Source organism: Carcharhinus amblyrhynchos, chromosome 29 (genome assembly GCF_965287045.1).
Source record: "Carcharhinus amblyrhynchos chromosome 29, sCarAmb.v2.hapA, whole genome shotgun sequence".
NCBI lineage: Eukaryota > Metazoa > Chordata > Chondrichthyes > Carcharhiniformes > Carcharhinidae > Carcharhinus > Carcharhinus amblyrhynchos.
The window spans coordinates 11,975,056-11,990,331 of record NC_137352.1 but is presented as its reverse complement, the minus strand read 5'-3'; the positions used below and the strand labels follow the sequence as shown (position 1 = coordinate 11,990,331).

Below are 15,276 nucleotides of genomic sequence, written 5' to 3'. Positions count from 1 at the left end.
TTTTCAATCTTCGCCAGGTTTCGGATAACTAGATTTGAGACACTATGGGTGAGGTCAGCGGAACTTTGCATGGTGGCACAGTGGGGGTGGCACACTGGTTAGCACTGCTGCCTCTCAGCGCCAGGGACCCGGGTTCAGTTGTGGCCTCGGGTGATTGTCTGTGTGGAGTTTGCACGTTCTCCCTGTGTCTGCGTGGCTTTCCTTCGGGTGCTCTGGTTTCCTCCCACAGTCCAAAAGATGTGCAGGTTTGGTTGACTGGCCATGCTAAATTGCCCCTCAATGTCAGGGGGACTAGCAGGATAAATAGGTGGGATTAAGATGATAGGGTCTGGGTGGGTCAGTGCAGACTCAATGGGCCAAATGGCATCCTCCTGCACTGTAGGGATTCGATGATTCTGTGTGTCCTGCCCGCTATCATTCCCATGGTGGGCGGAATGGGAAAATTTCACCCTGCACTTGTTTTCCTTTAACATTGGAACCTCCTACTTTGAATGAAAATGAATTTTAGATTAAAGATGCAGCTTTGAAATGGATTGGAAACACTGTCTCGTTGAAAGTGCTAACCATCCTTCATGTGCAGGGGGAGCTGACTGTTCCTGCTAACTGGGCGAGTCGGAATGATGTGATCAATTATAATAAAACCACGGAACCGGTGATTTATTTCAGAAAGGTGTCCTTGTCGCTCCCTCTTTCCGAACTGCACAACTACACTTTAAAAATCTGCTACAGGCAAGCCTGATTTGATTAACTGTGTTGTGTAAGGTGGACAACTGTGCGTCTGGTCAGTAATCCCTCGAACGAATGGGACCTGGTGCTGACGATTGTTTAATTCCAATATTGCGGCAGTCTGATCTTATCTGGGAAGATAGTCGATCAATTCAAATAAAAGCAATTGAAACAGATTTTTGTCCGTTTGGTCCTCGTGTGTTACTTGCCAGTACTAGGCCCAGCAATGATTTTTCAGTGGGATAACACCAGAGTTGCCAACACAGTGTGGCCCAATGTCCATTCCAGATGTGCTAGCCTGATGATATATTGATATTAAACGTAATCGACAATGGTTTCATGGTCGCCAGTTGAGTCTTAATTCCAGATTTTTTTTTGTTGAATTCAAATTCCACTGCAGGATTCAAACATTAGCTGTGTTTCTGGATTAATAGTCTAGCGATAATAACTTTAAACCATCACCTCCCCTAAGGGGTTTTCCATTCAGCCTCCAGGTTCACACAGGTGTTGGGGGTCAGGTTGGAGCCTGACTCCTGAAGGTAGCTTAGTTAACCTTGTGCCGTCCTGAGTAGCAGTTGTGGGCCAGACTGGAGATGACTCGCGTGTCTCTACCCCCCCAATGGCCTAGCTGCAGAAGCTAGTTTTATAGTTTGTATTTAAGGTCAGGGTGGAGGCACCGACATTAGTGCCTTCTCCCTCACTTACCTTCCATCGCAGTCTGCTGCTTAAAGTTTATTTATTAGTCACAAGAAAAGGTTACATTAACATTGCAATGAAGTTACTGTGAAATTCCCCTAGTTGCCACACTCTGGCGCCTGTTCGGGTCAATGCACTTAACCAGCACATCTTTCAGACTGAGAGAGGAAACCCACGCAGACATGGGGAGAACGTGCAAACTCCACACAGACAATGGCCCAAGCTGGGAATTGAACCCGGGTCCCTGGTGCAGTGAGGCAGCACTGCTAACCACTGTGCCACAGTGCTGATTTTAAGCAAGAATGCGTCGCCACCCACCCCTCCTCCTCCACGGCCCACAACCCCCACAGGCTTTGCGAGGCCCCCCTACTGTCCCTTATTGAATAGCGAGCCCATTCTCTGGCCATTAATAAACCTCTCTGGTGAAAATCACACTGTGTGGGCTCTGACAAACATTTGGGACTGACAGCAGGGGGTCAGGAACCTGCAGGGAAAAGCTAGCCCATTGCTGCACATCACAAAGCAAGCTGGGACGTGATGGCTAACATATAAAGGGAAGAAAAGGTTTTTAACGTTTAAATGAAATGGCCTTTTGCGGCAGTGGTTTTATTCCCTTTAGCAAAGTTTTTCCATTCACTTTGACGTGGACCCTGACAGCCCATCATAACCATCTGCATCAAACACCGATAATGACCTTCGCGTTATGGAAACTATTTTGCGCCATTTGCCCTCTCGCTCTGAGGATGTGGTGGAATATTTTTGTTTGTGTTCTATTCTAGTTTCCAGGGTTCTTGGCCTTTCTTGTGGAGCTTGGCTTGCTTCAGCTGTGACTATTGTTTATCCTGTTCCAAATGTCAGCAGACGAACATAAAAGAGAAACAGTCAGAGCCCTGATGCTCGTAAGATAAGAGATCAGTTAACAGTGAGGAATGTGGAAGTCATTCAATTGGATACTCCTGGTGACGTCCTTCATCGTAACTCAAGAAGTTTAGAAAAATGAATACTGTGATCAAATTACCCGTTTAAACTTGGTTTCACCTATTTGTTAATCTCCATACTACTTAATAACTTCACAGTTCATCTTTGTGTAAAAGTTTTGAGTCCATTGTCTTTCTAACATTGGATAATGCAAAATATTACTTAAGAAATCAAGGAAGTAATTTCACATTTTTTTATTGACATTGGTGAATTTGGAATTTCCAAGTATTGATCAGTCAACATAAAAATGTTGTCAGTAACAGAATCCCCTGGTCGATCTCAGGATATGATTAAGAACCAATCAAGCTGGTCATATCCTTATTTCCTAGTATGCCTATTTCTTTGTAGGGCAGCACAGTGGTTAGCACTGCTGCCTCACAGCACCAGGGACCAGGTTCAATTCCCAGCTTGGGTCACTGTCTGTGTGGAGTTTGCAGGTTCTCCCCGTGACTGTGGGGGTTTCCTCTGGGTACTCCGGTTTCCCTACCACAGTCCAAAAGACGTGCTGGTTAGATGCATTGGCTATGCTAAATTTTCCCTCTTTGTACCCAAACAGGTGCCAGAGTGTGCGACTAGGGGATTTTCACAGTAACTTCATTTGCAGTGTTAATGTATGGCTACCTGTGCCACTAATAAACTTTAAACTTAACTTTCAAACACTTTAAACTTTTATGCTTGTACAGCTTGTCACATTTTCCTTGCATATTTTCTTACTGCTGGGGCGTGTGACACTTTTTTACTCTTTCCATGCCTGTAGTCTGGCCACTGCTTCATGCCACTGCCAGTCCGTGCCAATGTCATGCTTTGGCTGAAGTTACCCTAACTGTCCTCATAGGGGAGATCTTGAACCCAGGTACCAAGGGGTGAACGTTGGTAAACAGTTCTCTGTGCCAGTCAATCCCTTATTCATAACCTTTTAAAAATGAGTTCAATTTACTCTTGCAGCTGAGAGTCTTGGCTTTTTTTCTCCCCCATGCTTGATATTTTAGATATAGCCCTTGGGGCTAAAGGGATCATGGGGAAGGGGGATCAGCCGTGATCAAAATGAATGGTGGAGCAGGTTGGAATGGCCTATTCCTGCTTCTAGTTTCTATGTTTACGCCATAACAGTCTCGAGTGTTACTTAGCATATTTAGTGCATTGTTAATTTCAGAGTTAAGTGTGGTTTTTTTTGCCTTATCATCAGTTCTTTGTTTTTTTAAACTAATGTTAGTGTTAATGAAACATTGAATCCTTTGCTGGAACGCTTGCAGCTTGCATGAGTTCTTCCACCATTTCTCAGTTTGCAGGAATATATTTATTCATAAAATATTTGAAAGAACATTATGAACAGTTCACACACAGTGCAGTAACATTCAGGTCCTCTATGTACAACATACTGCATACTTGAGGTGCGTCAATACTGTCAAAGAAAAATTCCAAACATTTGAAATTGGTCATTACAAACAGTGCAAGGGTACTTAAGTTATCTGCATGGATCAATTTGCACTCTGAGGTACTTCAATATAATTGTAATGTATGTAATATTTACCGTATACATCCAGTGTGAGTCAAGGGGTTCTATACAAATCCCCCCCCCTTGCGCTGTGCTGAAAGGCCTTGTACAGCGAGCTTCCCCCTTTGTGCCTCACGAAAGGACCCGACAACTGATCAGGAAGCCACGACTAGCTTTCTCGAGTTTCTCCTACTCCTTTATATTCACAATACACTGAGAACGTACATGCCAATTAAAGTTTTAAATTCCCGCAGTGTTGCGGATTTTTTTCTCTCTATTACCCCACTCGTCTCCATGGAACGCTGCCCAGGATGTTCTGGGAATAGGGTGCCAGGAGGCAGACAGTTTCTCTTTCTGGTGACACTTGCAATATAGAATTGGTAGAGTGCAGGAGAAGTCATTTAATTTGATTTATTATTGTCATATGTACTAGTATACAGTGAAAAGTATTCTTTCTTCCGTCCTATACAGACAAAGCATTCTGTCCATAGAGAAGGAAAGAAAAGGAGAGACTGCAGAATGTGGTGTTACAGTCATAGCTAGTGTGTAGAAAAAGATCAACTTAATATGAGGTAGCTCCATTCAGAAGTCTAATGGCAGCAGGAAAGAAGCTGCTCTTGAGTCGATTGATACGTGACCTCAGACTTTTGGCCCATTGAGCCTGCACTGACAACAATGCCACCCAGGCCCTATCCCTGTAACCCCATGTATCAATCGAGCTAATCCCTCTGACACTAAGGGTCAATTTAACATGGACAATCCACCTAAACTGCGCATCTTTGGACTGTGGGAGGAAACCGGAGCATCGTAGCAAACCCACATAGACACGGAGAGAATGTGTAAACTCAACACAGGCGGTCACCTGAAACCAGAATTGAACTTGAAACCCTGGTTCTGTGAGGCAGCTGTGCCCAAAGATGTGCAGGTTTGGTGGATCGGCTATGCTAAATTGACTCGGTATCAGGGGTCAATATGCAGGGTAAATATGGGAGGTTACAGGGATAGGGCTTGGGTACGATTGTTGATTGGTGCAGGCTCGATGGACTGAATGGCCTCCTGCACTGTAGGGATTCTGAGTGTGCCAATGTTAAAACCCCCCCTTGGCAAAGCATTGTAAGGGCTATTTGGAGCACTGGAGGAGACTTAACAGCAGAATTCCCATCCCCACCAAACACAAAGTTACACTTTTAGTTGCAGTGTGAAAAAGGCCATGCCAGAGTTTCGTGCAGTCCACGTTTCAATATTGACAAGCAGTAGCCTGCAGGCTTCACTAAAGCACATCCAACCCCCAATTTCATCCCCTAGTGCAAGTCCAAATTTGAATGTGGATCAGGATTGCTGCTTGGACTGGAAGTAGAATTCCTAGTATGCTTAAGGATTGCCCTTTACAGGACAGCTTAAAAATGTACAGTTTTAATTTTGAGGACCTGTTGCAGCAAGCTTATTTCAGACTACCAAAGTACAGAATTTGAATTTTACCTGAAAGCTTCCAACTGAACTTCGTAATTTTTGATTTGACTTATTATTGTCACATGTATTGGGATAAGTGAAAAGGATTGTTTCTTGCACACTGTGCAGATAAAGCATACTGTTCATAAAGTACATAGGAGAGAAGGAAAGAAGAGCGTGCAGAATGTTGTGTTACAGTCATAGCTAGGGTGCAGAGAAAGAACAACTTAAGGTTACGTCCATTCAAAAGTCTGATGGCAGCAGGGAAGAAGCTGTTCTCAAGTCGGTTGGTACGCAATCTCAGACTTCTTCCTGATGGAAGAAGGTGGAAGAGAGTACGTCTGAGGTGCGTGGCATTCTTGATTATGCTGGCTGCTTTTCCGAGGCAGTGGGAAGTGTAGACGGAGTCAATGGATGGGAGGCTGGTTTGCATGATGGACTCGGCTATGTTCACAACCCTTTGTAGTTTCTTGCAGTCTTGATCGGAGCAGGAGTATACCAAGCTGTGATACAATGAGAAAGGGTGCTTTCTATGGTGCATCTGTAAAATTGGTGAGAGTTGTAATGGACATGCTCAATTTCCTTAGCCTTCTGAGAAAGTAGAGGCCTGATTGGGCTTTCTTAACCATAGTGAAAGGAAGAGGATTACTCACTGAATCAAGCTTGGCCTCCACATTCTGACTGTAGAATTATCCTTTCCTTCAAGTTTCTCCCACAGAGTAGATTACCAGATTGGGAGTCATTTACTAGTTATTTCATTGCAGCAAATGATGTGGTTGCAATTTAGACAATGATTGTCTCAATAAATACCCACAGAAACCACAATGTCTAATGTACCTTGTCAAAATACTACATCAGTATGAAACTTTGACAATGCTGCATTATATTGTGCTCAAGAATACTCCGGGGAAGGATTACTTATGTTTTTGAATCTGTGCCTATTGTGTGGTAGTTGATTATAAATAGTTGTGGAAATATTGGATTAAGGAAATGGAAAAAATCTGGGAGCCTCTATGGCTCAAATATAATTCATGAAACAGCAATAACTTTATCACCCAAAGCTGTAGACTAGATTAAACACAACTCTATTTGATTTGATTTATTATTGTCACATGTATTAGTATACAGTAAAAAGTATTGTTTCTTGCACACTATACAGACAAAGCATACTGTTCATAGAGAAGGAAAGGAGAGAGTGCAGAATGTAGTGTTATAGTCATAGCTAGGGTGCAGAGAAAGATCAACTTAATGCGAGGTAAGTGCATTCAAAAGCCTGGGTAGGTCCATTCAAAAGTCTGTAGATCCATTCAAAACTCTATCATTGCAATAGATAGCTCCACCTGAAGGTAGATTTTTAATGGATATTTGGAAAGGGTGATAAAACACAAACACTTTCTTATTATTTTGTGCATTTGCTGGCCTACATCTGTTATATCCTGCACCATCTCCAAATGCTCCACCTCTGGCAGCTGTTCTTTCAGCCTGGATACTAAGCTCTGGACTCCCTTGTAGAACATTTCTGTGCTTTTTCCTGCTCCTTCCCATCGCTCCAGACCAAGCTTTAAGCACCTGTCCTAACATCAGAACATAAGATGATGGTCTAGTGGTATTATCGCGAGACTATTAATCCAAAACCTCAGCTAATGTTCTGGGGACCCTGGTTCGAATCCTGCTGCGGCAGGTGGTGGAATTTGAATTCAATAAGAAAAAAAAACTGGAATTGATAACTGTAAAATCATTGTCGATTGTCGGATTGTTCACTAATGCCTGTTAGGGAAGGAAATCTGCCACCCTTACCTGGTCTGGCCTACATGTGACACAGAAAGAAATCCCAAAATACCAGCTTAAACTCCAACAAGTTTATTTGTAGCAAACGCCCCAAGCTTTCGGAACAGGCTACCCCTTTGTCAGGTGGCTGGGAGTTCTGATCACAAACAGGGCACAAAGACACAAACTCAATTTACATGCATAATGATTGGAATGTGAGTCTTTACAGCTAATCAAGTCTTAAAGGTACAGACAATGTGAGTGGAGAGAGCTTTAAGCACAGGTTAAAGAGATGTATATTGTTTCCAGGCAGGAAAGTTAGTGAGATTTTGCAAGTCCAGGCAAGTCATGCGGGTTACAGATAGTGTAAGATCCCAGTTGAGGTCGTTTTCACGTGTGTGGAACTTGGCTATCAGTTTCTACTCAGCGACTCTGCATTGTCGTGTGTCATGAAGGCCACCTTGGAGAATGCTTACTCGAAGATCAGCAGTCATGGGCATTTGGCCACTGATTTTCGGGTAAGTGTTCAGGTAAATAGTTGGGGTTACAGGAATGGACCTGGGTGGGATTTTGTGGTTGGTGCAGACTCGATGGGCTGAATGGCCTCCTTCTGCACTGTGGGGATTCTATGAATACTCCAGGTGTGGCCTCATACTCCATATAGTCACAGTAAGACCTCTTTACTACTATACTCAAATTCTTATGTAATAAAGGCTAGTGTCGCATTCACCCTCTTAATTGCTTGCTCCTTATATGAGTCATCATTAAGTTTCATTTGATACTTGTGTGGTATGTCTTGAGATGCTTTACCATGTTAGAGCTGTGGTACAAAGACAGATGGTTGCTGTTATAAAACACTAGCTTATAATTAAAAATAAATTCCTCTGTTTAATACATCATCAAACATTGCAAAGAGCTGTGTACAATAGAAAACCAATTTTGGAATATAGTTGTCTATGCTGCTCAGGAAACACTTAATTTACATCTGAATGTGAGTAAAAATGAATGAGTGCCTTTCTGGAGCATGATTCGGAGCAGGAGGAGTAGGCCATGTGGTAAAGCAGGAGCAGTTTATTTTAACCATAGGTAGGCTATTGAGAGCAGTGAGGTTCTGATCAAAAAGTTATTCCTTGAAATCTAAAATAGAACCAGAGATTGCTGGAAATGCAGGGTAGGTCAGTTAGCACCTGACTACTTCAATGTCCAGACTGGCATCTCTCTGTCTGCGCTATTTTGTGCTCAGAAATCTTGAATTGCAGGTTGTCAGCTCTTTAACAGGCGTGTCCAACGCAGACTTTTCAGCTGCTCCCCAGTTACAGAGATGCAATAGCGTTCTGAGTGCCTGCCAAAACGTGGTCGCTAAATTATTCTGTGGTGGGGGAAAACAAAAGTAGGCTGGCACCAAACAGAAACCAGCTTTATGCCCGAATTAAGTGATGCCGCCACTTTGGAGCCAGTTAGTCTGTGGGCTCTGAGCTTGGCCCACTCCTTCCCTGTGGTGTTGGGAGCTGTGCCTATTATGGGTCACCTCCCCCTTTCAATGCGAGGCCGGTTATTTACACAGTTAATCACAGGGCAGCTTTCATGGATTGCTTGACCAGCAAAGAAGAGGGAAGGTGTCAGAAAAAATCAATGTAAGCATGATGAACGGGACTGACTGAAATAAAGACAAGGCTGGCTCCAGCAATTGTGTCGGGACCAATTCATTTGTTAGACTTTGCAGTGTATTTTGGAGGCCTGCCAGTGGAATTGTAACCGCGTGGAAACACTGCAAAAAGAGTTGTGGTTTCTAAAACCATTTAAGACAATCCTGAGAGAACATAGCTTCAGGGAAGCCTTATCTTTGTCTAACGTTTTTTTTTCAAAATACCTTCAGCTGGTTCTTCCAGTATGCTCCACATCAATAAAACACATAATAAAAGGGATACCACTGTCAGGAAATTTTCTGGCTGATGCACTTATCTTGTCAACCAGAAGTCATAGTCTTTGGATAAAGGGCAAATTTAAAACAGAGTGGAGGAGAAGCTACTCCCAAGGGGTTGTGAATCTGTGGAATTGGCTATCCCAAAGTGTGCTGGAAGCTGAGACAGTGAGTAAATTTAAGGAGGAGTTAGATTTTTAATGGGTTGAAAAGTTATGGAGAGAAGGCAAGAAAATGGAGATGAGGAGCATATTAGTTTATTTATTCATGTCGCAAGTTGGCTTACATTAACACTGCAATGAAGTTATTGTGAAAATTGCCACATTCCGGTGCCTGTTTTGGTACATTGAGGGAGAATTTAGCATGGCCAACGCACCTTACCAGCACACTTTTTGGACTGTGGGAGGAAACCCACACAGACACGGGGAGAATGTGCAAACTCCACACAGACAGTGGCCCAAGCCGGGAATTGAACCCAGGTTCCTGACGATGTGAGCCAGCAATACTCACCACTGAGCCACCGTGCCACCCTGTGCCAGCCATGATCAAATGACAGAGCAGATTCAGTGGACTGAATGACCTGATTCTGTTCCCGTATCTTAGGAACTTTTGAATAGGCCTAGGTTTGCCTATGGTTTTAAGCAGATTTGTTTAATAGAAGGACCTCTTTCATTTTATTTGCTTCCCTAACAAAAGTGTCTCTCTCTCTCTCTCTGTTTACGTGTACTTTCCAATGTTAATAATCTAAAAAATGTCTTCCTGCTATTGAGTGCCTTTCACAACAAGACATTCCCAAAGCACTTTGCAGCCAATGAAGGGTAGACACAGAGGAGAATCCTGTTTATTATAGTATCTGAATGAGGTGTACTCACTATTGCTATGGAAGAAATGCCACTACTTTCTCAGGAGGATAAGGAAATTTGGCATGGTTCTATACCTCTCACCAGTTTTTACAGACTCACCATAGAAAGCATTCTTTCTAGATGTATCACAGCTTGGTATGGCTCCTGCTCTGACCAAGACTGCAAGAAACATAGAAAGTAATTGCAGAAGTAGGCCATTCAGTCCTTTGAGCCTCCGCCACCATTCAATATGATCATGGCTGATCATGCACTTTCAGTATCCCACTCCTACTCTCTCTTCATACCCCTTGATCTCTTTAGCCACAAGAACCATGTCCCGCTCCTTGTTGAACATTTCTAACGGACTGACCCCAACAACATTCTGTGGTAGAGAATTCCACAGGTTCACAACTCTTTGAGTGAAGAAGATCTTTCTCATCTCAGTCCTGAATGGCTTACCCTTTATTCTTAGACTGTGACCCCTAGTTCTGGACTTCCCCAACATTGGGAACATTCTTTCCACATCCAGCTTGTCCAGTCCCATCAGGATTTTACATGTTTCTATGAGATCCCCTCTCATTCTTGTTAATTCCAGTGAGTATAAGCCCAGTCAATCCAGTCTCTCTTCACACGTGAGTCCTGCCATTCCGGAAAGCAAAGCAGCCTCCTAATCATTGACTCCGTCTACATTTCCTTGGAAAAGCAGCCAGCATAATCAAGGACCGCACGCGCCCTGGACATTATCTTTTTCCCGACGGAAGGGAGGCAAAAGACTCAAGAACATCTTCCCTGTTGCCATCAGACTTTTAAAAGGGTGTACTATATGGACCTACCATTTGATCTTATCTACACCCGAGCTCTAACTAACAGTGGCGCAGTGGTTAGCACTGCTGCCTCACAGCATGGAGAGCTGGGTTCAATTCTCAATTTCAGTCACTGAATGTGTGGAGTTTACACATTCTCACCATGTCTATGTGGGTGATGTTCCAGTCTCCTCCCACAATCCAAAAGACATGTGGTTAAATGCATTGGCCATGCTAAATTCTCCCTCAGTATACCTGAACAGGTCATAGACCATAGAATAATAGGCGCCGGAGTATGGCGACGAGGAGATTTTCACAGTAACTTCACTGCAGTGTTAGTGTAAACCTACTTGTGATTAATAAATAAACTTTAAAATTATGTTTTGCACCTCCTTTCCTTCTCTCCTACGTACTCTATGAACAATATGTTTTGTCTGTGTAGTGTGCAAGAAACAATACTTTTCACCATATACATGTGACAATAATAAATCAAATCAAAACCCAGCAGTCAACTAGTGCACAGCAAGCTCTCGGAGTGAGTGTTGGATGAATAGGCAGTGAACTGTCCGGCTGTGAGCTGGATGCTGTGTCGGTACTGAAGATGCATCTATAATGGAACCTGTAGGAGAATATTTTGGATACTGGCAGGACAATTGGAAAGGTGATACTATTCCTGACAATGTGCCATTTGCATGTTCACAATCTGCTGTTCCTGTTACAGTAGACGTGTGCTTTCAGTTTATTTTATTCTTCCATGGGGTGTGAGGATCATTGACAAGATCAGCATTTATTGGCTATCACTAATTGCCCTTTGAGGTTGAGCCATCTTATCAAACTGCTTCAGTCCACATGGTACAGACACACACACACACACACACACACACACACACACGCACACAATTCCTACTTTGCAGAAGGAGGCCATTTGACCCATCAAGTCTGCATCAACTCTCCGAAAGAACATCTTACCCAGGCCCATCCCCTCCCTCCCAATCCCAGTTACCCCGCGCATTTACCATGGTTAATCCACCTGACCTACACGTCCTTTGCAGACGAAGGGCCAATCAGCGTAACCTATACATATTTGGAGTGTGGGAGATAACCAGATCACCCAGAGGAAACCCGCACTGACACTCTCTACACATGATGCGGATGTGCCGGCGTTGGACTGGGGTAAACACAGTAAAAAGTCTGACAACACCAGGTTTTATTCCAACCGATTTATTTGATAGTAAACTCACAAGCTTTCAAGGGGACTCCCTCGTCGAAAGCTTGTGAGTTTACTATCAAATAAATCGGTTGGACTAAAACCTGGTGTTGTCAGACTTTTTACTCTCTACACAGACAGTCACCCAAGACTGGAATCAAACCTGGACCACTGGCACTGTGAGGCATTAGTGCTAACTACTGTGCCACTGTATCATAGTGCCAATAGAAAGGGAGTCCCAGGATTTTATTCACTGAGCACATGGGCATCATGGAGGGAGGTGGTGGCATAGTGGTAATGTCATTGGGCTAGCAATCCAGAGGCCTGGGTTAATGCTCTGGGACAAGGATTCAACCCCCTGCCCATTGGTGCTAGTGGAATTAAAAGCTTTGATGATGAAAGTATCATCCATTATTTGTAAAAACCCATAATTGGAAGGAAATGCCCTTATCTGCTTTGTTCCACATGTGACTCCAAACACACAGCAAAGTGATTGATTCTTAACTGCCCTCTGAAATGGCCTGGCGAGCCACTCAGTTCAAGAGCAGTTAGGGACAGGCAACAAGCACTGATCTTGCCAGCAACATCCTTGAAAGAATAAAAGATCACTGTTCGGGAACTAACAGTAATAAGAAAATCACCCTGGTTCTCTTAACCGAGAGTATGTCGGGCAAATGATACAGCGACGTACCCTGAGCAAATGTGACCTGAGAAATGACTTCATCGTTCAGTTAATTGAAGCCTGCTCTTGTTCCAATTAGACAGATAGAGGTAGAGGATCGGTTCTGGCAATGCTTAATTGATAAGAATCTGAGACCCTGAATCATCTTTACGCATATTGATCTCTGAAAACGGAACCTGTTGGACTAACCACTCCGAGTGAGTCTCAGAAAAGAATCCGTGTTCAACTGGTCGATAAATTCAACAAAACATCTTGTAAGCTAGCTTTTGTTTCAGCAGCCTGAGTATGCTCTGATACACATGCTCTAACACCAACAGTCACCTGCCATTTTGTCCTCTGTGTGGCCATTCACTCCATGACAGAGTGATGTAAAGACGGTGTGAGAATGCACGGATTGATGGCTGTCTCCGAGTCAGTTTTATTTTGTGCTGAAGTGCCTGGCATATATACAGGCAGAATTAAAGGCACCCCAATTTGGGGTGGCACAGTCGTTAGCACTGCTGCCTCATAGCGCCAGGGACCCGGGTTCGATTCTGGCCTCAGGTCACTGTCTGTGTGGAGTTTACACATTCTCCCCATGTTTGCGTGGGTTTCCTCCCACAGTCCAAAGATGTGCGAGGTAGTTTGATTGAGTTAGATGCATAGACAAGGGTCATGGGTGGAGAGGGGATTCATAATGTTAAAATGGCGGCGTGGGCTCGTTGGGCCAAAGGGCCTGTTTCCTGTGCTGTTTTGTTCTTTGTTCTTTGATTGGCCATGCTAAATTAATCCCAGTGTCAAGGAGATTAGCAGGGTAAGTAGGGGTTACGGGAATAGGGCCTGGGTGGGATTGTGATAGGCACAGATTTGATGGGCCGAATGGCCTCCTTCTGCATGTATATTCTATGAATTTGAGCACCACTGACCCTGTGCAAGTTAACGCAGAGAGAAAACGGGAAGAAAATAACATCTAAGAATTATTTAGATGTGTACTTATGTTGCCAAAGTGTATAAGACTATGGACAAAGTGCTGGGAAATGGCTTTAGAACAGTTGGGTGATTTGTCTTTGACCAGCACAGACCCGATGGGCCAAAGGGCCTTTTTCTGTGCTGTTGATCTCTTTGACTCTAAAATCCAGAATGTCTTATCCTTCTCCCTTTTTTCTCCAATTTTTTTCATTCCCTCCATACTGTCTTCAATGCTTTGGAACTCCCTGCAGTTCAGTTCTGTGCTGGACATACAAGTAAGTGTCCACTTACAAGAACAGTTAATGAAGAGAAGAGGCCTTTTGGCTGCAGTATGTCAAAGTGTCACCAGACACAATTTGCCACCTAGCTATAAACAGGCCAGTGGTGCTTTGGTTTATTGTCCCACTCAAAGTGGTGTTTCTGTCAATGCAGCACTCCATTAGCCCTGATCAGAAGAGTTGATCTAAATTGTGTGCTATCATCGTGGGGTGGAACTAGAAACTGCAACTTTCTGATTCACAGATATATTACTTGCTGGTGAGAGAGCTAGATATTTATAATTAATCATATTCTTTGAATAGGGTGCCATAAAATGGGTTTGAAGTAGTACATTCAATAATGAATTGCTTCAATATTATAAGCAAGTTCATCCATTCCACACACAGATTTTAGAGGTGGCTATAAAACACTCTTAGCAATGACTTCCTAAACTTCGTTCAGCTGCAGCTCAGTGCTGGGACCACAGGCAAGTTGAATTTATCCACTAATGTTGACAATTACTATAGTGTATTTCAACTTGATCTTTTCAGGTTGACATCAAACAGTGCCACTACTTGGTTGACCTCGACAGAGAGACAGAAACTCCACGTGAACCAAGGTATTCCGCAAACAAAGAAGATTGGATGATCATAGCGTACAAACCCTTCTTGGATGTCAGCAGGTGAGCTGATGTTCTTTGAAACTACTAAGCCGTTATGCAAAGGGGCCTCTCACCAATGGAAATTTGACACAACAAATGGTGACTTTCTGTTTCTATGCAACTGTTTTTCCTGGCATAGTTGAGACCACAATAAGTAGGCAAGGCAATTTCACTTGACATCATGTGAGATTTGGCGTGGTCTTTTACATTTTTATATGTTGTGCAATCTGTTGTCCAACTCTCAGATTTGGAACACTAATCCCCAGAGGCAGTGAAAATGTAGTTTCTGAGCAATTACAGATCACTCATCCTGAAACAAAGCAACAGAAGTATATTGTGGTTTCCAAGTCTCTTGTTTTTACACCTACTATCTTACATCTGTAAGCCTGATGAACATTTATACATTCCTTTTATTCTTTCGTGGGATTTTGGCTCGGCCAGCGTTCATTGCCCAATCCTAATTGCCCCTGAGATGGTGGTGGTGAGCCGCCGCCTTGAACTGCTGCAATGCCTGTGGTGTAGGTACTACCCATAGTGCTGCTGGGGAGGGAGATCCTGGATTTTGACCCAGCGGCAGTGAAGGGATGGTGCTATATTTGGACAGGCAATGACCTCGCGGTATTATCACTAGACTATTAATCCAGAAACTCAGCTGATGTTCTGGGGACCCGGGTTTGAATCCTGCCATGGCGGGTGCTGGAATTTGAATTCAATTTAACAAAAAATCTGGAATTAAGAATCCACGGATGGCCATGAAACCAGTGTTGATTGTCGGAAAAATCCATCTGGTTCACTGGTGTCCTTTAGGGAAGGAAATCTGCTGTCCGTATCCAGTCTGGCCTA

General features: G+C 43.5%; 1 protein-coding gene across 3 annotated transcripts in view; it reads left to right on the top strand.

Annotated features, from left to right (window-relative positions):
• The window catches only part of alg9 (ALG9 alpha-1,2-mannosyltransferase), a 236,673-nt gene that overhangs the window by 110,122 nt on the left and 111,275 nt on the right, over positions 1-15,276 (top strand). For all 3 annotated transcript variants that reach the window (XM_080214737.1, XM_080214736.1, XM_080214738.1), the window contains exon 14: positions 14,324-14,454. In XM_080214737.1, the coding sequence (XP_080070863.1) occupies positions 14,324-14,454 (131 nt within the window). The remainder of the gene's footprint in view (positions 1-14,323; positions 14,455-15,276) is intronic.